General features: G+C 41.2%; 1 protein-coding gene and 1 long non-coding RNA gene across 2 annotated transcripts in view; one reads left to right on the top strand and one right to left on the bottom strand.

The window, feature by feature from the left end:
* XRRA1 (X-ray radiation resistance associated 1) overlaps positions 1–23,559 on the top strand; it is a 62,313-nt gene that overhangs the window by 23,150 nt on the left and 15,604 nt on the right. The window contains exons 8-12 of the mRNA XM_049652222.1: positions 1,289–1,422; positions 12,402–12,530; positions 13,256–13,473; positions 17,104–17,144; positions 19,544–19,669. Of these exons, the coding sequence (XP_049508179.1) occupies positions 1,289–1,422; positions 12,402–12,530; positions 13,256–13,473; positions 17,104–17,144; positions 19,544–19,669 (648 nt within the window). The remainder of the gene's footprint in view (positions 1–1,288; positions 1,423–12,401; positions 12,531–13,255; positions 13,474–17,103; positions 17,145–19,543; positions 19,670–23,559) is intronic.
* On the bottom strand, positions 17,825–19,563 carry LOC125937572 (uncharacterized). Its single transcript, XR_007462434.1, has 3 exons — positions 19,195–19,563; positions 18,436–18,512; positions 17,825–18,021 (listed from the first exon to the last, which is right to left on the bottom strand). It is a non-coding gene; the product is annotated as an uncharacterized LOC125937572 (long non-coding RNA).

Raw genomic sequence — 23,559 nt, 5'->3', positions numbered from 1 at the left:
CATACAACACCCAGTGCTCATCCCAACAGGTGCCCTCCTCAATGTCCATCACCCACTTTCCCCTCCCTCCCACCCCCCATCAACCCTCAGTTTATTCTCAGCTTTTAAGAGTCTCTTATGGTTTGGCTCCCTCCCTAAGCTTCAAAGGGTATGTATGGATGGAAGGGGAGGAGAAGAAGCAGATTTATACATAAGTGCTAAAGTGAGTGTCTAGAGAGGCCCAAAAGAGAGAGAAAAAAGACTAGTTGATATCATTTATCCCAACTGCCTTTGTTTTTGCACATAGACACTCAGTTTACCGACAGGCTCCTGACCCAATTATTTCATAAGTCTAGGTGGCCTTGGTTGATAATGAGGTGAAAGTTTGGGTCATTGCCCTCATAAGCCAGTTCATTTCAGCTGATTTTTTATATGCACCTATTATGTGCAAGGTCCTATGCTAGATTACAAGGATATAGCAATAGAGGAGCATGGCCCTTGACCTGACAGTTTATGGTATAGTCCACCACTGTGTGCCAGGACTATGCTAGGTACATCCATGTACCAATATCCCTATTCTTAAGATGTGTATGGGGCGCCTGGGTGGCGCAGTCGGTTAAGCGTCCGACTTCAGCCAGGTCACGATCTCGCGGTCTGTGAGTTCGAGCCCCGCGTCAGGCTCTGGGCTGATGGCTCGGAGCCTGGAGCCTGTTTCCGATTCTGTGTCTCCCTCTCTCTCTGCCCCTCCCCCGTTCATGCTCTGTCTCTCTCTGTCCCAAAAATAAATAAAAAACGTTGAAAAAAAAAAAAATTAAGATGTGTATCCAACTATCAGATACCTGGTTGACTGTGAGAAGTACCCCTAGATAAAGCACTTAACGTCAGGGGAGAGAGAGATTCCATCTGGCTGGGGGATTAGGAAAGATTTTATAAGGATGCAGCTTTTGAGTTGCCCTTTTGGGGCTTGGATTCAGACACATGGAGAAAGGGCATTCCTGGTTGAGTGAAAAGCTCAAGCAGTTATCTCCAGGTGGGATGATGCAGGGAATGGGAAAGATGTCACTTTGGTCAGCACCACAGGACAAATCAAGATTTGCAGTGGGAGCTAAAGCTAGAAAATAGGCTGGGAAAGGACTATAATAGGCCTTGAATGTTAATCCAGGGAATCAAGAGGGTTTTAGGCTTGTGAGTGATGGGGCTGCCCAGAAGGTTAAAAAAAAAAAAAAAGTAGTTAGCTCCCACCTCACATATGAGCATCATTGTCATGCATAGTGCTTCTACTCTCCCATCTTTTATCTTTGTACCATAGTTCCTGGACCTTTCCTTTAACAGCCTGACTGCAGAGGCCATTTGTGATCTGGGGATTCTGCCACACCTCCGTGTCCTGCTCCTCACAGGCAATGGGCTCACTTCCCTGCCACTCAATTTGGCTGTCACAGAACAGTAAGTTCCACATTCTAAGGTCCATGCCACGTGTTCCCTCATGAACCTTTGGGTGCAAGTTATGCAAAGAAATAGCCCAGAGCAGCTCAGAAGTGCTATAAAGACAGGCTGTAAGTGCTCAAAGCAGGGAAAATGCTACCGACTGAAGTTCCTAAGAAAGACAGTCATGGAAGCAGGGACCCAAAGAATGACTAGGCCTCAGATGGGTGGCCTCACACTCCTCTATGCTATTAGGAGACGTTCAGGTATCTAACAAGTCCCTTTCCCTGCCTCTGATTGGTCATGGGTAAATTGTGGACATTGCTCTTGCCAGACTTTTCCCCTTCACAAACCTACTATGCTTTGTATGTTACCATTTTGCACCTTTGTTCAGGCCATGCTTTCTGACCAGAATGTACCAGTCCTTTCTCTGTTCGTAATAATGCCATATACATAGTGCTTACTATGTGCCAGACATGGTTCTCAGCACATATACATATTAACTCATTTGATCCTCACAACAATCCTATGAAATAGGTGTCCTATTATTATCCCTCTTTTATAGATGAGGAAATTGAGGCACAGATATGTTAAATAACTGCTAATAAGTGGCTGAGTCAGAATTTAAGCATGGTCTAGAGACCATGCTTATGGCCATTATGTTCTTTTCTTATGTAGATTCTGCATGTATTCCAAGGGCCTGCTCAGGCCCTCCTCCTTTCCTTACCAGAAGGCTTCCCTGACTGTTTTAGACCATACTTCCTCCTCCCTTCTCTAAGTATCTGTTGAATTTAATGTTTTCCTTCTTACTTTAGAACTTAGTACATTCTATTATGACTTACACCTCATAAATATACATAAATATATGTATAATAGATAAATGGATGATATACATATAGTCTCCCAAATAGATTGTGAGCACTGTGAGGGCAGAGGCCCTGTCTTACTTATCTTTGATCTGAAGCATCTGGATGATGATCTAGTGCTTTCACACAAGAAGGTATTCAGTGGATGTTAACCAATTCAGAGATGGTGAAGGTGAAAGTCAGGGTGATAATGTTTATTGTGATGATGGTAGATGTGATGGAGATTACAGAGATGAAAGTGGTTGGTTAGTTTCTCAAGGGGTTAGGACAATGATAGTGATCATTATATTAGGGATTTCATTAGGCTCCTTTTGTTTGCAAGTGACAGAAATCAACTCAAACTAGCTTAAACAAAAAGGGAATTTATTGGCTCACGTACCTGTAAGTCCTAAGGTGAGTGCTGGATTCACTTATGGCTGGATACAGGTGTGATCTTTTTTTCCCTCAGTGTTGGCTTCATCTTAACCAGTTTTTCTTTATGACCAGACACATGTCAGTCAGGAATATAAAAACCACTTGAGGTATTGCAAATGGAGAGTAGTTCATTGTTTTTAGTGGGGAGAGATAATAGGTGGCATTTCATTATGGAAAATTCCAAACACACATAGAAGCAGAGTCAATGGCAAAATGAACCTCCATTTACCCATCACCCAGCAATTATTGTCTGACAGTTCTGAGGTCATAGCCAATCATGTTTCACCTATATCCCCACCACACCCAACCTTAGATTATTCTTAAGAAAAATCTCAAATGTATCCAGCCATAAATGAATATAGCAGATTCATGTAGTTTCATCTGTAAATAATCCAGTGTACAGTTCTAAAAGATAAGGACTCTTGAAAAAAACCAATCAGAGTACCTTTATTACACCTAAATATTAGCAATAATAAATGGAGGGAATTGGTTACATAGGTGGTGCAAGGGCTGGAAGAGCACAATGGAGAAGAGGGGTATGGAAAGAGCAAAAAGGAAGAAGGTTGATACTCAAGAGATCAGAAGCTGTTCACACTGCTGGACTGGGGCCTACAAGCCTATCCCTGCTGCTGGGCTTTAACTTTTTTTTCAATGTTTATTTTTGAGAGAGAGAGAGAGAATATGAGTGGGGGAAGGGGCAGAGAGAGAGAGAGAGAGAGAGACAGAGAGAGACAGAATCCAAAGCAGGCTCAAGGCTCTGTGCTGTCAGCACAGAGCCCGACATGACCTGAGCTGAAGTCGGGCACTTAACCGACTGAGCCACCCAGGCGCCCCATCCTTGCTGCTGGGCTTTTAGGTCTAAAAGTTGTAAAAGTGCTATAGTTGTAGATCCGCAGCAGATGTGCTGCCTCAGTCAGGGCTGGAACCTCTGCCAGCACAGATGCTGCTGTTAGAACCACCTGTTGTTGTACTGCTGCCACCAGCAAGCTGTCAGGAACCAAATAAGATAGTTGCTGTTCCACCTGTTTTGGTCTTCCAGTCTCACCAATCCCTCCCTTGGCAGTATCTCACTGGAAGCCAGTTGGGAAGGTGGCCTGGGAAGCGTAGTTTAAGGGTGGCTCTGGCCCCTTACAATACATAGCAGAACACAGAGGAAAGGAATAAAGGTTAAGAACAAATAGGCAGATGACTGGTGTCACCCACCCCTTGGAAACCCAACATCTACTCTCCTCCTTCTCTCCAAATTTAATTTTCATATAACAGTAGCAACCACAGTATACCTTCAGCTTACATGAAGGAATTTTTTTCCTCTTAGGACACTTTTACCCTCTTCTATAAAAGGATGAGACATAGTTCCATCACTCACCATATCCATCTCTGGATGATATTACTCTGTCTTCTAAAGCAGTCACAGTGCCACCTGAATATTTTATAACCTAAAAACTAAGCTGCAGAGTCATTTACCACTAGCAATTTATACACATGCACACATACACACGTACGCACACATGCACGTGCACACATGCACACACACAGCAAGCTAAAAAGAAAATATACACATTTGCTATAATGTTCTTAATTGGTCAGGAGGCCATAGTACATATTTATGAATCCTTATTCCATCACCTATTTAATGTCCCCTTCTTCCTTATCCAGCATCTTGGCTGTTTGGACTCTTTAACTGGTATAGTATCCCAAACATTCATTCCTGAAGGATCAAAGTTATTAATGCTTTTTTATTGGGTTGTAGTCTTCTATTAATGCTTTTTAAAATTGTGGTAACATACACATAACATAAAATTTACCATCCTAACCATTTTCAAATGTGCAGTGGTGTTCACTTAAGTATGTTCACATCATTGTCCTATCCCCACCACCATCTGTCTTCAAAACTCTTTTCATCTTGCAGAAATTCCATTTACTTTGACTAATGGAGAGGACACTTCCAAGAGGAACACCTTGTAACTCCCTGTATTCTAATCATATTCTGTCCTCATGGTATAACAGCGATCATACCTACTTTTGATAATCAGTATCAATCACTCAGCCAATACAGTAAATTCCTTGTTTCCTGCCTGTTGGTTTAGTGGAATGAGGAACCCAAGTGGCCCTCAGCAATCTCAGCTTTTAGTTAAGAGAAACTGTTCTTTGTGTCCCTGTAAAAGCATTCCTCCCTAGGCAACTAAGATTCTACTTGCAGGAATGGAGGCAACAATTCTGGAAGTGGATAACTGTAAGAGGATCTGTTCTCATTTCCTTCCATTAATTGCTAGATCCTATGTTCTAGTTATGAAAAAAAAATAGCATCATTATTGGTTGCTGGTTTATATGATACCCCTTCCTGTAAGAGTGCCCACTTCACAGGGGGTGGTCTCCTAGCTGGTGCGATCAATGAGTTGTTAAAAAAAACAAACCTATTTTACCTTTTAGATCAGCTACTTCTACATCATGAGATACATGGTAAAAAAGTGAATTACATGTTTACAAGCTCATTATTGTACTCATTTGCTATCAAATGTGTTCCATGGTTAGAAGCAATTGTATGTGAGGCACCAGGATAATGAATAAGACATTCTGTAATTCTCCAGATGGTGATGCTGGAAGAATATTGTGGTCAGGGAATGCAAATCCATGTCCAAAGTACGTATTTATTCCAGTAAACAAAACAAATTACTGCTCCTTTTATGAAGGAAGGTGCCCACAGTCATCTTCCCACTAGATGGCTGGCTAATTCTTTCAGAAATGGTGCCATGTTAGGGGCTTAACATTGGCTTCTGCTGTCGGCATTTTAGGTACTCAGCAGGGATGATGACCAGATCTGCTTTGGTGAGGGGATGTGTGTAGCCTCCATGCCTGTGCTAAGGGCATTTTGCAAGTACTAGGGTATCCAAGGAGAGAGACCCAACTGACTTTGTGAAATGGGTCATCTTGTCCACTTGATCATTGAGTCTCCTCTGAGTGGATCATCTTTGGGAAACATTCACATGGGATGCAAATAATCCTTGAACTCTCTGTCCATTCTGAGAGGTCCGTTCACATAATTGCCCCTTAGACCTCTCTGTCAGCAGTTTCACAGTATTTTTTCCAAGCTTTGACTATTCAGCTAAACCATCAGCCACTGCCCATGAATCAGCATAAACCAAGCAAATAGATATATTGCCGTAAGTTTTACCTTTTGGGAGGGTTCCTCTTCCCCTGTCTTTCAGAGACACCCTCCTGTAAAGTTGTAATACTGCAGTAGTCTTTCTTTAGTGTCAGAATGTCATGCACAATCATTTGTAAACCCAGCTGGGGGCTCTCTCCTACATTAACTGCTCATAGACTCTTAGTTGTGGGTTGATGGAGAGGTAATAGTACAGCAGGAGTAGGCATCATTGGAACCAAAGCCATATTCATTCACGCAATTTTTCCAGACTTGCTTGAGCCAGATCTCACATATTACTTCACTTGATGAGGGAATTCTGTGACACATTCAGTTCATGATGAGCCACTGAGGTCACATGGCCACTCAGTGTTCCTGTGACCAGGTGTTCAGTCTTTACCAACATGGGGCAGTAAGGCAGAAACTGTTTTTCAAAAGGAAAATAGTTGTTCACAGAATCGGCATAACTTTGCTCAAAAATGATTCTGCAATTGACACCTATAAAAGGCTCCATTCATAGGCCACGTAACTTCTCATCCAAACCAGGATATATTTGAGAGGGAAAAGGAACACTATTAATTATTTTGTGATAACAGGTGAAAACTCAAACTGTCCTTGAAAACCAGGATGTAACCCTGTACTGTATAGCACACCTTTTTGCCTTAGACACTTAGAGCATAGTTGGACCTATCGAGTCATATTGCCCAATGCCTTTGGCCAAGGACCTAATGTCCAGAAAACAATTCATGCAGTTGGACCTGTTGCAGAGCCTTGTTTTGCTCTGAGCCTCACACAAAACTGGCATCCTCATGGGATACTCAGTAAGGGTTAGATTGGCACAGATGTTTTATGCATTGCTTCCAAAGTCCAAAAAGGTCAACAAAGCTTTGTGCCTTTTTCATAAGTAACAGGTGGTGCAAGGTGAAGGATTATGTCTTTCACGTTGGAGGTATATCCCAACATGTTCCAGATACCTGGACAACAAGAAAATTAATGAAGGTAGTAGTTCCTTGAATTGGTGGTGGGGGTTCCCTCCATCCTTTGACACACATGAATCTTACTAAATCATCTAGAGTATTTGCAACTTACTGCCCATCAGGTCCAATCAACATGATGTTTTGTGGAATACCAAAATAGATTGGTGGTAGATGTAATAGATTATGGTAAACATAAAGAGTTGATGTTGCCCTGGGAGAAGAGGACAAAGATGTACTGTTATCCCAGTCAGACAAAAGCAGACTGTTTCTGGTAGTTCTTGTTGTTTGGTAAGGAGAAGGCAATATTTGATAGGTCCTTAGCTAAATCCCAAGCACCAGGGGCTGTGTTGATGTGCTACAGTAAGAAGAGTCCACATGTGGAACAGCAGCTAAAATTGGAGTCACCACTTGATTAAGCCTGCAGTAAGCTATAGTCATTTTTCAAGACCTGTCTTCTACACAAGACAAACAAGTTTAACAGGAATATCATAAGACTCAGTATCCTTTTACCTTTCTTGTCTTTAGTGATGACAGTAATCTCTGTAGTTACCTCAGGGATGGGGAATAACTTTAGGTTTACTGTTCTAGAAGCAAAATTCCTCAGGCTTCAATCTGTCCCTGCCTTGTATAATAGCTCTCACTTTGTTGGTCAGTAAACAAATGTGGTTATTCTGTTGGTTGCTTAGTATGTCTATTCTAATTATACATTCAAAAAATAACTATATATTCAGGAACTGGGGAGATAACCACGATGTAAGTTGATGACTTCACTGGGTTCATTCACAGGCTAAATTTCCATTCTTCCACCTGACCTTTGTAATCCCCTACTTTGAATGATAGACCACCATGCCTTTCATATCCCCAGATATTAGCACCAATTTGCAGATATTGTCTGGTAATCCTTGAAAGGCCTAGTTTAGGACGGTCAGAATTTTCTGCAGTGTTGACAGTGTTCTATATCTGCATTGTTCAATATGGTAGCCACTAGTCATGTTGAGCACTTGAAATGTGATCATTGTGACTGAAAAACTGAATTTTTACTTTTATTTAAGTCTAATTAGTTTTAATTTAAAGGTAAATAATCAGGAAACTATGAGACGCCATGACGTCTGGGCAACTCAAATAATTTTTTTCTTACCAACTCTAGACTTTTTTTATATATATAATTCATGCTTAATTATTTGAAGCTAGTCTTCAGTCTCTGCAAGGACCACACTGTTTCTAGTTCACACTTCCTCCTAGGATTTAGTCCTTCAATGTCCTAATTTAAGGTAGGGGCAGTTTATCAGGGCTTCCCTTCTGTGGCATACCCTGGAATCTAATTTTTGGCCTCTAGACTAGCATAGTTGTTAGAATCTCTGCTCAGCATCTCAACCTCTCTGCCACTTCTGGAGTCAGCAGATAGCCCTAGGGAAAAAGAGACCCCAAATTTTACAAGATCCCCTTTGAGTTTCCTTCTTTTTCCAAATCCCAGCCCCCTAAATTTTCACAGGTTGTTAGTTCCCACATGCCTTAAAGAAATTTATTTTGTTTTTTTTAAGTAGGCTCCATGTTCAACATGGGGCTTGAACTCACAACCCTGAGATCAAGAGTCACATGCTCTACTAACTGAGCCAGCCAGACATCCCAATTGTTTTTAATATATATATTTTGTCTGGATTTTCTAGTTCATACTCAAGGGATAGTTGGCCTACATGAGTTAGTCTGTGATACCATAAACCTTTCCATTTATTTTGGCCAGATGCCTAGGAACACTCAGTATGAAACCATTTTAAACTAAACTAAACTAGCTGGATATTCTCTGAACCACTCTGATGATACAAATTTGGGCTGTAATTTTGCAAGAGGACCAGTCTGCCCTCCCCCTTCCTTTCTTTTCACCCCAAGGCAGTTTTCTTCTAGCTGTGGGATGAGGGGCATGGGTTTAGTGCTAGTTCCCTCTCTCCTGAGGATATATCTCTTTAGGATCCTACATTCGTGTAGGGGGTCTCCAATTACATGCCCCACCTTCTGTTTCGACAAGATCAGCAAGTGTCCTCAAGGCAAACATGGCTTCTTGTGCTTGGTTTCTGTCTCGACTTTTATATTTTGGTACTACTACTTTACTGTCTTCACATCTCTTATGTGTTTTTAAATGATGAATCTTTTGGGGCGCCTGGGTGGCTCAGGAGGTTAAGCAACCAACTTTGGCTTAGGTCATGATCTTACAGTTTATGAGTTCGAGCCCCGCATCGGGCTCTGTGCCTGGAGCCTGTTTGGAGCCTGCTTCAGATTCTATGTCTCCCTCTCTCTCTGCCCTTCCCCCTTCATGCTGTCTTTGTCTATCTCTTTCTCTCTCTCTTAAAGAATAAACAAACATTTAAAAATTAAAAAAAAATAAATGAATCTTTTTATGTTTTATTCATCATTTTAGTTGTTTTCAGTGGGAAGCCTTGTTGCATACAGTAAGGCAAGTCTCCACCACTATGTCCTTCTATTTCTTTATAAGATGGGTAAAATAAATGCACTCCTACTTACATCAGGATATCAATTGAAATAATTGTGCTTTGAAAGCTATGAGGCTCCAAACAAGTATTACTGTTATTTTCTTCCCATTTGTCTTCCCACACTCAAAATGCTCTTTGGATTCCTCTTCTTCTGCCAGCCTCTTAAATGTTGATCGTCCCCAGTTTTCTACTCTCAACCCACTGTTTTTATTAATCTTTATAATCTTGATAGTTTCATCCCTTCCAAGTCTTCTTTATTTCTCTACTTCACATCCATCTTCTGAGCTATGAGCCCATGTCTTTTACTTATTATATCAAAGTCATCATGCATATGCCCATGCCAAGATCTCCTCCCGTGTCCCTGGCCTCAGTGATGGGCACTGCTCTCCATCAGCAGTGCAGTTGTCTGAGTGAGAAACGTGGGCATCAGCCTGAGTTCTTCCCTCCCTCACATCCACTCAGTCTCCAGATGCTGTGAATTGTACTTTCTAAATGTTTCTCAAACTTGGCCATTTCTGTTGTCCTCCTGTTCAGTCTCACTGCAGCAAATCAGCACAGCCCATGCTACTTGGGATACAGCTAAGGATCTGTCAAATGTTTCTTTCTCTTGATCACCTCCCAACACACCCACCTTACCATCAGCCAGAGGGATGTTCCTAAAATGCACATCTGATTCGATCACTGCTCTACTTGAAGTCCTTCAGCAGCTTCCCAGTGTTCTAAAGATAAACTCCATTAACATTGATCACAAGGCTTTTCATGACCTGACTCTGCTTCTCCATCCTCCTTTCTCTTGACTTTTTTCCATTTCACCATATACCTCATTTATTTTGGACTATTTGTGTCTCCATTTCTGGATAGATCACACTTTATCTCTGTCTGGGTGAGTTAGGGGGATATCTGACCTACTTGTATCATTAGCCTGTCCTATTACATGTTTTGATTGACATCTGAGACTTTGGCTCTCCCATTAAGCCTGTTCCTTTTCCCCCTTGGACCATACGTGTCATCTCTCTCAGGCTTGACCAGCACGGGGCAGAGGGGATGGTTACCTCCTTTTTTCTAAGCACTGTTTTCCTAAAAATGCCTAAAAGAACACCAGATCTTTAGCAGCCACATCATAAGTCCTCTTTTACACAAGCGAGTTGTGAAGCCATGTCTCTCATCCTGGGTTGCACTGTGGGTTTTCTGTATCACAGGAGCTGATCTGACATTTTAATGGGCATTACAACTTGCTAAATTTCATCTGTTTTACTGCAGCTCTTAGTCCAGTCTGTTCTGCAATATTTTTGGCTTAATCAGAAGTCTTACAATGTAAAGTAAAAGAAATCCTCTTTCATCATGTAGATAGGGGAACTGACCAGGACCAGATATGCTGGACACCAGGTAGAAGTCACCCAGCAAGCAAAGCAGCAGCAGCACCACCAGAGCCACAGCCTAGGGCTGCTGGTCCCCATTCCCATGCTTCCTTAATATGGCACACAAATTCCCATTCCTGAATCCAATCACTGGGGCATACTCTTAGCTTCTAAAAAAATTAAGTCAAATCTGTTGTATTTTAAATGGTATTAAATTCCTTTTGGCAAGAGAAGGTATAATAAAAATAGCACCACTCTGAACAGCTGGGAACTTCAGCTTCTCCATACTGATAGACTCCTGCCACTTCAAAGAGCTCTTCTACCAAAACTGCCATGAGAAGGACTCCATTGGAGAGCCTGACACTTTCCTCTGCAGCCTCGCTTCTTGTCCTCCTTACCCACCTACTGACTGCCCCCCTATTTTAAGACATCAGTATTAGAGACAAAATTAGGCTTTTCTATGTTATAATTAGGGTACAGCTTTTAAAAGGCAAAACACGATAACTTGTCACAAAAGACAGGACAGAGCTACCTCCTTCATTATGGAATTTAAGAGGAATTTTTCAAAGGCTTATTTTTTAGCTGTTTCACATCTCACTGGAGTGAAAAAGGTTGGCCAATTAATTATAAATCAACAGAGCTGCTGTGCACCCTCCTATAATTGCTCTCAGGTAGAGATTAAAAATTTAGTGCATGAAAGTTGGTCTTTTCAGGAGAAGAAAAGAATCGCCTGTGACCTTCAAATACCATGAACTAAAGGCTTCTTTCATCCTTTGTTGAGTGTATTGAGTGTTTAATTTGGGTATATGGAGAGAAACAAGTTGGAGGGAGAACTGAAAACATGATTTGAGTCATCTGTGTTTGTGTACTTAAAAAGGGGCACCTGGTTGGTTCAGTTGGTAGAGCATGGAACTCTTGATCTTGGGGTTATAGGTTTGAACCCCACATTGGGTGTAGAGATTACCTAAAAATATAAAATCTTTTTTTTAAGTTGGAAAAAAATAAAAAAGAATTACATAGGTCTTATCCATCTAGAGGCACAAATGAGGCCACATTAATGGTAGTACCTAAAATGCCCTGACTTCCTGCCCTGCCTGTGTGATTCAGGATCTCAGCCCATTAAATTCCACTCTCAGGTGTTTCTGGGTCTCCTCAGAGAGTTTGAATTTAAAAAGAGACTTCTCAACTCCTTACTGATATGTGCTTTTTATTAAGTGCTTTAGAAGAGAGCCTCACTGCAGCCAGCCTACCTTACCCCACATGGACCAAAGCTGTGGTCCATGCCAAGGGGTTTGTCTTCTGGTGATCCCATAGTTACCAATCCTTAGGGTGACACAGCATACCCAGGAGTCTGACCTGACCCAAATTTGTGCAGTATTCTTTCTTCAGAATGTTTCCCCCCAACTTGGGCATGCCTTATTCACTCTGGTATTTTCCATGAGCATTACTAGTGCACCCCATCCTGCCCCAGTCGGGTCTCACTGAGTCCATCTGTGGATGTGTGCAACCTTTCTCCATACAGAAGACTGTATGTGTGAGTAGGATTTGGGGAAGGGGTCAGTTGGGGAGGGAATTACACCTTCCAGTCCCTCTCTACAGGGACCTCTGTGGGACACTAAAGAGGGTTCCCAAGGTGGTTATATCTCTTGATTGATTTCCTGTTCTCCATCTCCATTCCTATTCCCATTCCCACTTCTTGGGGATGGTGGAGTTTGTTCCCTGCCCTTGCTCATTACCCAGGATCCTTGCACTTACAGGGAGGCATCTGTAACGTCACTGACGAACAAGAGGTACATCCTGAGGTTCCCAGTGCTGGAGACACTGATGCTGGATGACAACAAGCTCTCCAGCCCCAATTGCTTTGCCAGCCTGGCTGGGCTCAGAAGGTAAAGCCACACTCCTCTCTCTGAAGGACCCCCTACCACTGCCAACCTGGCCCACACCCTGAGTGCTGCTTTGGAATCCAAAAGGCCTGAGTTGAAATCCCAGTTCCACTACTTACCTCTGCTGTGTGGTCACAGATAATCCATTTCTCCCCTCTGAGCTTTAGCTCAGCCATAAAAGTGGGGCATCAGTAGGACATTTCTGATCAAGTGACTAGATTAGAAGTGGCAAAGAGAAGGGAGGATAAAAAGAGATATCACCAGAGATAGAGTCCTGACCCCTGAGAGAGGAGACAGAAAAAAAAAACAAAAAAACAAAACCAGAATCAGAAAGATAAGAATTAACTGCTATATTCTACCTATTTAAATAATGAAAATGCTGGCATTTATTTATTATTATCATTTTTTAAATGCTGGCATTTAAATGGTTAATTTTTAGATCCCTGGAAAATTTATTTTGGAGTCAGTTACCATTTACTGCATGCTACTTTGTGTAGAGCCATTTACATTGTCTAATTAAACTTCACTGGAGCCTTGAAAGTTATTAACTATCATCCCCATTTTAGAGATAGGGATATTGAGTCCAGAGAGGGTAAGTCACTGGCTCCAGGTCACACAAGGAGTAAGGGTCCAAGCCTGAGTTCATGTTCTTTCCCTAAAGTTGCTAGGTAAATGCTCCTGAGGTATCATTATTGCTGTGATTCTGTATTCACTTTCCTTAATTAAAGACTGAAGAAATTAAGCCTGGACCAAAACAGGATTTTCCGGATCCCGTACCTACAGCAGGTTCAGCTCCAAGACGGGTCAGGGGACTGGGCTAGAGGCAGGGGGAGTCCCCAGAAAGTGCCCCAATCCATGCTGCAGCCCAAGTCGTGGATGTTTGAGGCCTCAGATGAACAACCGGATTATACTGTACTGCCCATGAAAAAGGATGTTGACCGGACAGGTGAGTGGTGCCCCTTATTCCAGAGACTCTAGCCCCATGGTGGGAATAAGCTTCCAACAGTTTATTTTGAAAATCTGTGACTCCTTGAGGAGCTGCTGCACTGAAGCTGCTGGGCCTGGGGAGGTGGAGGTATCCCATGAATTATTTCAATGGCTTCCTAACTGATTCTCCATTAAGGTATTTTTAAAATCCAATTAAAAGTAAATTTTTAAAAATCTCAAATAACAAGGGGCACCTGGGTGGCTCAGTTGGCTAAGCGTCCAACTCTTGATTTCAGCTCAGGTCATTATCTCAGGGTTGTGAGATCAAGCCCTGCATCAGCACAGAGCCTGCTTAAGATTCTCTCTCTCCCCCTCTCTCTGCCCCTCCCCTGCTTGCTTGCATGCACACATGCATTCTCTCTCTCTGAAATAAAATTTTAAAAAATCTCAAATAACAAGAAACTCTGAAGTTAGGCTTTCCAGAGATGGCTAATTCTGGGGTACATTGATGTTCTCAAGAGATTCAGGTTCTTTCCATCCTCTTTGCTGCCATCCTTGGCCTGCTTGTTTATCTTTGTAGGTTGATTCCAATTGAGGTCTAAAGATCACTACCACAGGGCCAAGAATCATGTCCAAATGGCAACACTAGAGGCAGAAAAGAAAAGGAATGTCACCTTATAAACCAAAATCTCTTTAATGTATGAGTATATTTCTGGATTATATATTCTGTTCTATTGATCTATTACTGTGCCAATACCACAGTGGGTTTTTTAAATATTTATTTTAAATTGAGAAGTAACCAACATAAAGTAAAAATATAGAAATACTGTATAGATCTTGAATTTTACATGTATATCTCCTTTTAACCACCACCCATATTACAATATAGAGCATTTCCAGCATCCCATTTTGACTTCTGTCACCAAAGATAGGTTTGGCTTGATTTGAAATTTATGAATATGGAATTATACAGCATGTGCTCTTTGTGTCTGATTTATTTCACTCAACATTATGTCTGTCAGATTCATTCATGTTGTTGCATATATTGGTCGTTCACTATTTTTCATTTCTTATATTTTTTCCAAGTTATTTACCCTTTTTACTATTAATAGACATTTTGGTTATTTTGAGTTTGAGGCTATTATGGATAAAGCTACTATAACTTTTATATCTTTTGGTAGGCTTAAGCACCCATTGTCTGTTGAGTATATACCCAGGAATGGAATTCAAAAGTATGTTTAACATTATTTAGTACTTCTAAGTATTTTTCCAATGCAGTTGTACCAGTTTTAATCCCCATATTAATGTAAGAGAATTTCACTTCCAGTTACTCCATATCCACACAAATACTTGGTAATGTCAGTCTTTTTAATTCTACCTATTTGGGGTAGGTAGGTAGTAGTTTCTTATTGTGGCTTTAATTTGCATTATTTAATGATTTTTCTTTTAAAGACAGTGAGTGAGCTTGAGCAAGGTAAAAGGGCAGAGAGAGAGAGAGAGAGAGAGAGAGAATCTTAAGCAGGCTCCATACTCAGCATGGAGACCAACGTGGGGATTGATCCTGTGACCCTGGGATCATGACATGAGCTGGAACTGACTGAGCAACCCAGGTACCCCAACAAGTTCTGTTTTAATTCTTGGTGTTTTCAATGTCCACCCAGACACCCCTAGTTTGCATTTCTTAAGTGACTAATGATCTTACGTACCTTTCATATGTTTATGGGTCACTTTGACCCATATCCTCTTTTGGCAGTGCCTAATCAAGTCTTTGCCTGTATTTAAATTGGGTTATATTTTTCTTTTCTTGTTGATTTGCTTGAGTTCTTTATATATGCTGGATACAAGTTCTTTGTAGACCTAAATATTAGAAAAATCTTTTCCCAGTCTGTATGTAGCCTCCTTTTTCATGTTTCTAATGGTGAATTTTGATGAATAAAAGTTCTTTATTTTAATGAAGTTCAGTTCAATCTTTAATGGTTAGTTCTTTTTGTTTCCTTTTCAAGAATTTATCTGTCTGAAACCATTAAGATATTTTCCTATATTTTCTTCTGGAAGCTTGATTATTTTAGTTTTTACATTTTGGTCTATGATCTGTCTAGAAGTTTTGTATATGATGTGAAGTAGAGTCCGTTTACTTTTTTAGATGGATATCTAATTGACTCAACAGCACTTGCTGAAAAGACTATATCCTTTTCCCCACTGAGTTGTAAGAGAGGTTTTATGGTAAGGCAGGGTCTGTATGTGTCTAAAGTGCTATAGCTTTTTAATATGTTTTGAGAACTGATAGTGAAGTTCTCCAGCTATGTTGTTGCTCTTCAGAATTGCTGTAACTATTATAAAGCCTTTGAATTTACATATAAATTTTAGAATCATCTTGCCAGTTTCCACACAATATCCTGCTGGGATTTTGATTAGAATTGTAGTGATCCTATAGACCGATTTGGAGTGAATTTATATTTTTACAATATTGGGTTTTTTAATTTATCAAAGTAATATATCCCACCATGTTTTAGGTCTTTTGAAATTGTTCTCATCAATGCTTTGTAGTCTCCCGTGGTGAGATCTTGCATATCTTCCGTTAGATTTATTCCTATGTATTTGGTCTTTTTCTATGGTATTGTCATTGGTATTGCTTTTTCATATTACATTTCTGCCTGTTTGTTGCTAGTACGTAGAAATTTTGAACTTGTATCCAGTAACCTTTCTAACCGGAGATTATAGGCAGAGGATATACGTTCATGCAGAGTGTGCTGTAGCTCATCTTTCTAGATATGTCTCCCCAGGGAATCACTTTTGAGCAACCATACTTGCAACGATTGCCCATCCTCTTGCTAACTCCTACTTTGTTTCTTGTATAAACTTATCCCCAAATCCTTTCCAGACACTTGTCGTAGGAGAAGTTGTTTGGGCCATGTGGTGTTCTACCCCTATTATCGTTTACTTCGTTTTCAGGTAACCTTTATTAATATAATACCATTAATGTGTGGAAGAGGTCCTGTTAGCCAGGGCAGAGGTGAGTAGTGTCTGCACAGGATCCAGTCCAAGAAGATGCTTAGATTTATGGTTGAACTCAGATATTTATTGGCTCATCTCATTCTGATGGTGCCAAGAATGAAATGACTCCACAGCCTCTTCCTTACTACCATGCTGCTGGTTATTCTTAGTATCTCTTCTGGATTCACTGTCTTAATATATTCTGTTTCTACTAACATAACAGGATATTTTCAAATCCTTTGACAGAATATCATTTATATACATTTCTTTGTTCTAACACAGTCTGATCAATACTGACCGCCTGCTCAGTAAGAGCTCTCACATGTTGCAAAGTCAGAAGGAAGGTCAACATGGCTGAAATATAGTGAGTGAGGGGCAGGATAGCAGGAGATAAGATTGGAGAAGTAGACAGGAGCCAGATCAGGCAGGACCTCAGAGGCCTGGCCAAGGAATTTGGATTTTATTCTGAGTGCACCTCACTACCTGACAGGTATCACAGCCAGCTCCTCTTCCCAGTTATCATTAGAGATGTGAACCAATGGGAACCCCTCTGGGGGGACCCCTGCTGTACACAGTGGATGAGAGACCCAGACCCCAGCCTCTCTGGGGGCAATCTGTGCTCTCACCAACCTCTGTTATTTTTCTTTTGTTTCAGAGGTTGTGTTCTCATCTTACCCTGGATTTTCAACCTATGAGGTAAGAACTGCCTGTTTTATATTTGTGCCCTTGAGTTAGAACATTATTTTAATACACAAAAGTAAGCTAATAAAGCCATGAGAGGCATTTATATGTATCACACTGAAGAAGCCCGTTCAGTGAACAGATACTTACTGAGTACTTAGTGTGTGCCCGGCACTGTGCTGGTCTAGAAACATATAGTGGTAGACTAGACAGTCCAGTCCCTGGCCTCACACAGCCAACAAGCTCGCTTTCACTGTTCTCAGATGTGTTCAGTAGTAATGGTTGGGGCCTCAGGTGGGCAAGCTGGCATTGAAATGAGGCTGCCACCAAGATGAAGCCTGGCGGCTCCCTAATAAGAGCCCCCAAAAGCTAGACTGATCCTTGCCAAGTATACTACCATCTGGGGTCTAATCCTTGGTGTCATAGGCTTAGATGCTTGATTTTCTTCTGGACAGAAAATCTGTTTTTCTCTCAGGGTTAGACAACTACTAACCAAGCTCATGAGGACTGATGCACTAAATATTGATGGATGCATTTACAATAAGAAGTACAACTATACATTTGGCCAACCTGCATCCTTGAAAGGCAGCTCAGTACATTCACTCCCTCCTCACAGATAAAACTGGGTGAGAAATTATATCAGTTAACAATCGGCATATAACAAACCAACCCAACAATTACTTCAAACAATAGCAATTCTCACAAATGTTTGGGCTGGTTAGGTGGTTCTGCTGGTTTTTCCAGGGCTCATTCATGCAGCTGGCTGGTTCCCTGGGGCCTGGGTTCATGGACAACTGGTATGGCTTGGCATCTACATGAAGTATTTATTAAGGACTTCTTTACAACATGGTGGCCTTCGGGTTCCAAGAGAGCGAGGATGAATTGCAGGGCTCTGAAATTCAAACGGTAGCACTTCTGCCACATTCTGTTAGTCAAAGTAAGTCATAGAAATGACAGTGCAGCACAATTCTGTCTGGAGGTAGCACAGACCCCACAAGTTAAGGGCACAGTGCCCAACAGGACTGCCCTTACTTCAGATGCTAGCTGCAAGTGAGCTATTCACACTTATAACAAACTGGCTACAAATTCTGGAGTTCCCACGGCCTTTACAGGCTCAGTAATTTAGTAGAACAACTCTTAGAACTCAGGAAAGCCCTATCTTTATGATTACAGTTTTACTATAAAGGGTATAAATGAGGACCAGCCAAATGAAAAGACACATAATGTGAGGTCTAGGAGGGTCCCAGAAAATGGAAATTCCCAAGCCCTATCACTGGTTTTTGTTTTGCTCTCACCCGTGACTTACCTGTCCCACTCGGTACAAGTTAGAGCCTAGGAGGGCACAAAACACTTGACCCCAAGTAGGTGCTCTGCTAATGTTCACTGAATGAAAAAGTAAAATTTAAGTGACTTGCTCAAGATTACACAGTGATTAATGGAGCTTAGAACAGAATCTAGTTCACTTGAACTCAGTTATTAGCCCAGCATCTACCCTGTCATTTCCTTTGGTCCCATCCAACTTAAGGAATCAGTGAGTGATTTGTAGGCATGGTTGACCCAGTAACTTCCATTTTCTGCTTAATGAAACATGTTGATCCTGAGGCAGGCTGGGCTGTACTGAGAAACCATGACTCTGCAAGTGACCCAGATGCAACAGGCCACATTCAGGCCCGGAGGCCTGCTTGAAGTCCTCCAGGACTTAGCTATTGATTTATCCTGGAATGAAGAGCCTCCACAGTCGGATGTGAGCTAGCCCATCAGGCTCAGGTTACTCCTGCTCTCCATCTCCCCACTAGGAAAAGTCTACTTTAAAATATTGGGGTATCTGGGTGGCTCAGCCGGTTGAGCATCCGACTTCGGCTCAGGTCATGATCTCACAGTCCGTGGGTTCAAGCCCTGTGTCGGATTCTGTGCTGACAGCCCAGAGCCTGGAGCCTGCTTCGGATTCTCTGTCTCCCTCTCTATCTGCCTCTGCCCTGGTTATGCTCTGTCTTTGTCTCTCTCTCTCTCTTTCTCAAAAATAAATAAACGTTAAAAATTTTTTTAAAAAATAAAATGCAAGCACCTGTCCTTTTGCCATTTGCAGAAATTTTAGCCCAACTGTAGAGAAGGGCCATTTCAGAATAAGCTGCCAAAGGGCAGAAAGTGAGAGGTAGGGGCAAAAAACCTCTAAGCCTACACCACTGCTGTATTGTCATTTGGCCTCATAGAACTTGTAACTGGAACTTTGGGGGCCAGAGAATCAGCTCATCATGTGACCTCAGAGAACTTGAAGCCAGAACTCTGGGCCCTTGGTAACATCTCCCGTTGTGACCCTAGATGCCTCTTTTGGCCAACCCTCTCTAGAATGTCTTGGCAGCATTCAGCTTCTTATCTTTGGGACACTTTGACATAGATCTTTTTTTCCTTCTAAGGAAACCAAGGTATGTGCACTTCCTCCCATATTCAAGATTCTTCCCGTGAAGTCACTGAAGGCCAGAAACCAGACGCTGGCCCCGCCCTTTCCAGAGCTGAGGTACCTTAGCCTGGCCTACAACAAGGTGACTCTGCTCTCTGCCTATTTCTTCAGGGGCACAGATGGGAGGATGGGATGTGATCTGCTCTGGCCTGAAGGCCAGCCTTAGAGTTCCCTGCATTACAGATATGTGAGCTCAGGAATTCTCAGGGTGGGAGAAGTGGAGAGTGTAGGCCAAGGCAGAAGTCCATCCATTCAGTCCCAGATATTTATCTAATACCACGTGCCAGGCTCTATGCTAGATACTAGGTATACAGCAGCTCAAAGAAAGATTGGGCCGCTTGCCTTTTGGAGCTTGTCACCCATAGGGAAGACTGATACAGCACAAATAGTCTCAGTATAAGCATGCATAGTGTTATGAAGAAATTCAAAGTGCTATGAAGTATATGACAGGGGTAGTCTAACCTAGTATTTGGGATCAGGGAAGGTTCTTGAGAGAGCGGTGCTTTATCAGTTTAATGAGGTGAAGTGTGAGGAGGAGTGAAGTGAGAAATATTCTAGCTTATAGGAACAGCAGATGTAAAGTCCATGGGACACATTTAACATGTTTCTCCTGCATGTTTTATGGTAACATATTTTTCCAATATCCATGTTCTGTTTGACTTCTGTAAACCCCACCAACTGAGCTCTACTCAAGTCTGAAGTGTAGGCAACTTTGAAGGAACTCTGCTTACACTCCTTCTAAGGCAAGCAGTTGGTACAGCCAAATTCTTCAAGTGTTTCTTCCTAAGAGTTTTATAATTTTAGCTCTGAAATTCAGGTCTTTGATTCATTTTGAGTTAATCTTGAGATGTGGTGTGAGATAGGGGTCAAACCTCATTCTTTTGTATGTGGATATGTAGTTTCCTCAGCACCATTTATTGAAAAGACTATTCTTTCTCCATTGAATGGTCTTCTCACCCTTGTCAAAAATCAGTGGCCCATAGATGTATTATGGGTCCCCTCTCATTCTTGAAATTGGTCATTTGTGTCTTTTATTGATCCAAAATAGTTAGAAGTTATCCCTTTTTTTGACTTAAAAAAAAAACCAGCTGCTGCTTTCACTGGATTTCTCTACTTATCTCTTTTCCCATTTCATTAATTTCTGCTCATAACTTGATTTTTGCCCTATTCACATGAGTTTAGTTTGCTCCTCTTTTTTGTTTCCCTCTATAGTGTAATTTTAGATCATTGATTTAGACCTTTTTCTTCTTTTTAATATAAGCATGTAAAGCTATAAACTTCTTCTCTAAGCACTGTTTTTGCTGCATCCTACAAATTGTAATTTGTGTTTTTATTTTCATTTTGTTAAACTTTTTCACTTTTTGTTTTGATTTCTTTATTTACCCATTGGTTTAGATAAGCGAGATGCTTAATTTCCAAATATATGGAGATCTTCTAGATGTCTCATATTTATTATTTCTAATTTAATTCTGTTGTGGTCAGATAACATAACCTGCAAGATTTCATTCTTCTGACATCTATGGAAACTTGTTGTGTGTCCCATCCTATATGCTATCTTGGTGCATGTTCTCTATGCACTTAAAAAAAATGTGTATTCTGCACTTTGGGGGATAGTGTTCTATAAATATCAATTACATTAAGGTGGTTGGTAGTATCACTGAGATCATTTCTGTACTATTGTCTCTTCATTTTATCAGTTATCGAGAACAGCATGTTAAAATCTCGTTAGATTGTGGATCTGTTTATTTGTCTCCTTAATTATGTCAGTTTTGCTTCATGTATTTTGAAGTTTTACTATCACGTACATAAACATTTAGAATTTTTATCTCTACCTGATGTGTCGATCCTTTTATTATTATGACTTGTCTCCCTCTGCCTTGAACAAAATTTCTTGTCTTGCTGTTTTGTCTGATTTTAACATAGATACACAGCTTTCTTAATGCTTGCTAATTGCATAGTCTCTTTCTATCCTTTTACTTTCAACCTCCTTATAGCTTTGTATTTCCAGTCCATCTCTTTGGGACAGCATATAGTTGGGTCTTGCTGGGAGGCCAGAGTGTTTTTCTCTGTGTTCCTATTCTGTACTCAGCTCACAGCCTTCCCCGTGCTCCTACACTTCACATGGATTGTCTCCACACTTGTGTTCCTCTCACCCAGCAGGAGACTGCTTGTGCTGGTTACTTAGTGCTTGCTCTTCTGGTGGTTGAGGGCCAAGAGGAGGGTCCAATCCCAGTCTTAAGAGGACGCTGGGTTCCTGTGTCTGTAGGATGGACCTTCTTAGCGATCCAGTCCCCTGCAAGCAGTGGGAGACCTCTCAGGTCGTGGGCCCAGGTTGGTTTCCTGCCTCAATCTCAGAACAGCGGGTTTTAATTTTTTCCCTCCCCCAGATGTAGGACCCTGGGCCCGACAGGTTTTTCTGACCTTCCTCAGAAACTTAAGGCCTTTGTTCACCAGGCAGAGGGTTGGCTGCCTTTCTGACCTTGGCAGCCGCTCTCTTCCTCCAGGCCCACACCCTGGAGACAGCTCTCTCCAGTCTCATTCCCTGAGTCCGGTCTTTTGCGTACAAACAGCCATGAATTCTCCTTCTGTCTGTAGCTCTCAGAAGTTCTACTCTAGCCCACACTTAGCCTTTAGTGGGCCATTAAAATGGTGAGCTGATTTCTTCCCAATTGCTTGTACAGCACTTGCCATCCCTTCCTCCCGTGTTCTGCCACATGTGAGCCAGTCCTGTGTCCCATCTCTCCTTGGAGGTGCTTGTCTTTCCTTAGGTTTCAGGCCACGTGATTGCCCTGAGACCTTAGCTCTCTGGTAGATGCAAGAAAGTTATGATGTTATAGGCTATTCTGTCTTTTTTCTTGTTGTTAAGGAGAGGAAGCAATACATGCATACATTTTCTACATGCTCACTTGAGTTTTAAATTATATTTTTCTTTATAACAATTATCACCTAGCATATTATATATCTTTTTCTTTATTACCTGTTGTCTACTGCCAGAATGTAGGTTTGTTTGAGAGCCAGGACTTTGTTTTGCTTACAACTATATCCTCATTATCTAGAATAGCACCTGATACATGATAGTTACTCAGTAAGTTTGATAAATGAATGATGTTTTGATCATGTCAAGGAATACTCATGCTACCTGTGTTGAAATTAATATTCAATTTATTACAGTTACAAATTTTAAAACCAGTTCTGCATTCAACTAGAACTTAAACATCTAGAATATCCACTCAGTAATCTAGTAAGTTTTGTGCCAAAAGTAAAGCAATCACTTTAACTCAACCTTTAACTAATATTTCCTTAGTTCATAAATTTGACAGATTAAGCTCTATTTGCCTTAACCCAATGAAATTGGATAGAAACTTTAAGTTGTCCCTGGAGCCCGAGTTTATTTTCAGGGGCATTCAACTCACCTTGTGGGGATAGGCTAGCTATCCTATCTGGTGGCCAAATTCTTCTCACTATATCAGCCAGAATCCCAAACCCATATCTTTTAGCTGGGACTCAATTTCACAGAAAATATGACATACATGCCTTGGGTATCTTTCAGCTTTCTACCAGTTTTAATTGTAACTTTCTTCAACTTTTTAGTCACCTGATTTGGATAGGTGGAATTTTGCATCCTGACAAAATTCAATTTAATTCTCCCTCCCCCATTCTGTTGTGACTGCTTCTTGACCACCTGTTTTGCATATAAGAGACTCTGTACCCACTTTAGCCACCATTTTATAGTTATTTATGAACACATATTAGGCTTCTTTGTAGCTTCATCCCCCTTTCCCTCCTTCTCTAGAGTCTAGATAAGAAGTCAGCAAGTGTTTTCTATAAAGGGCCAGATAAATATAATACTTTGTCCCAACTACTCAACTCTGTCCTTGTAGAACAAAGGCAGTATGTAAATGGATGTTTGGTTTTTTTTTTTTTAATTTATGTATTGTCAAGTTAGCTAACATACAGTGAAGTCTTGGCTTC

This window comes from Panthera uncia, chromosome D1 (assembly GCF_023721935.1).
Source record: "Panthera uncia isolate 11264 chromosome D1, Puncia_PCG_1.0, whole genome shotgun sequence".
In the NCBI taxonomy this organism is placed as follows: domain Eukaryota; kingdom Metazoa; phylum Chordata; class Mammalia; order Carnivora; family Felidae; genus Panthera; species Panthera uncia.
The sequence above is the reverse complement of the archived record's forward strand: the minus strand, read 5'-3'. Positions and strand labels throughout refer to the sequence as shown.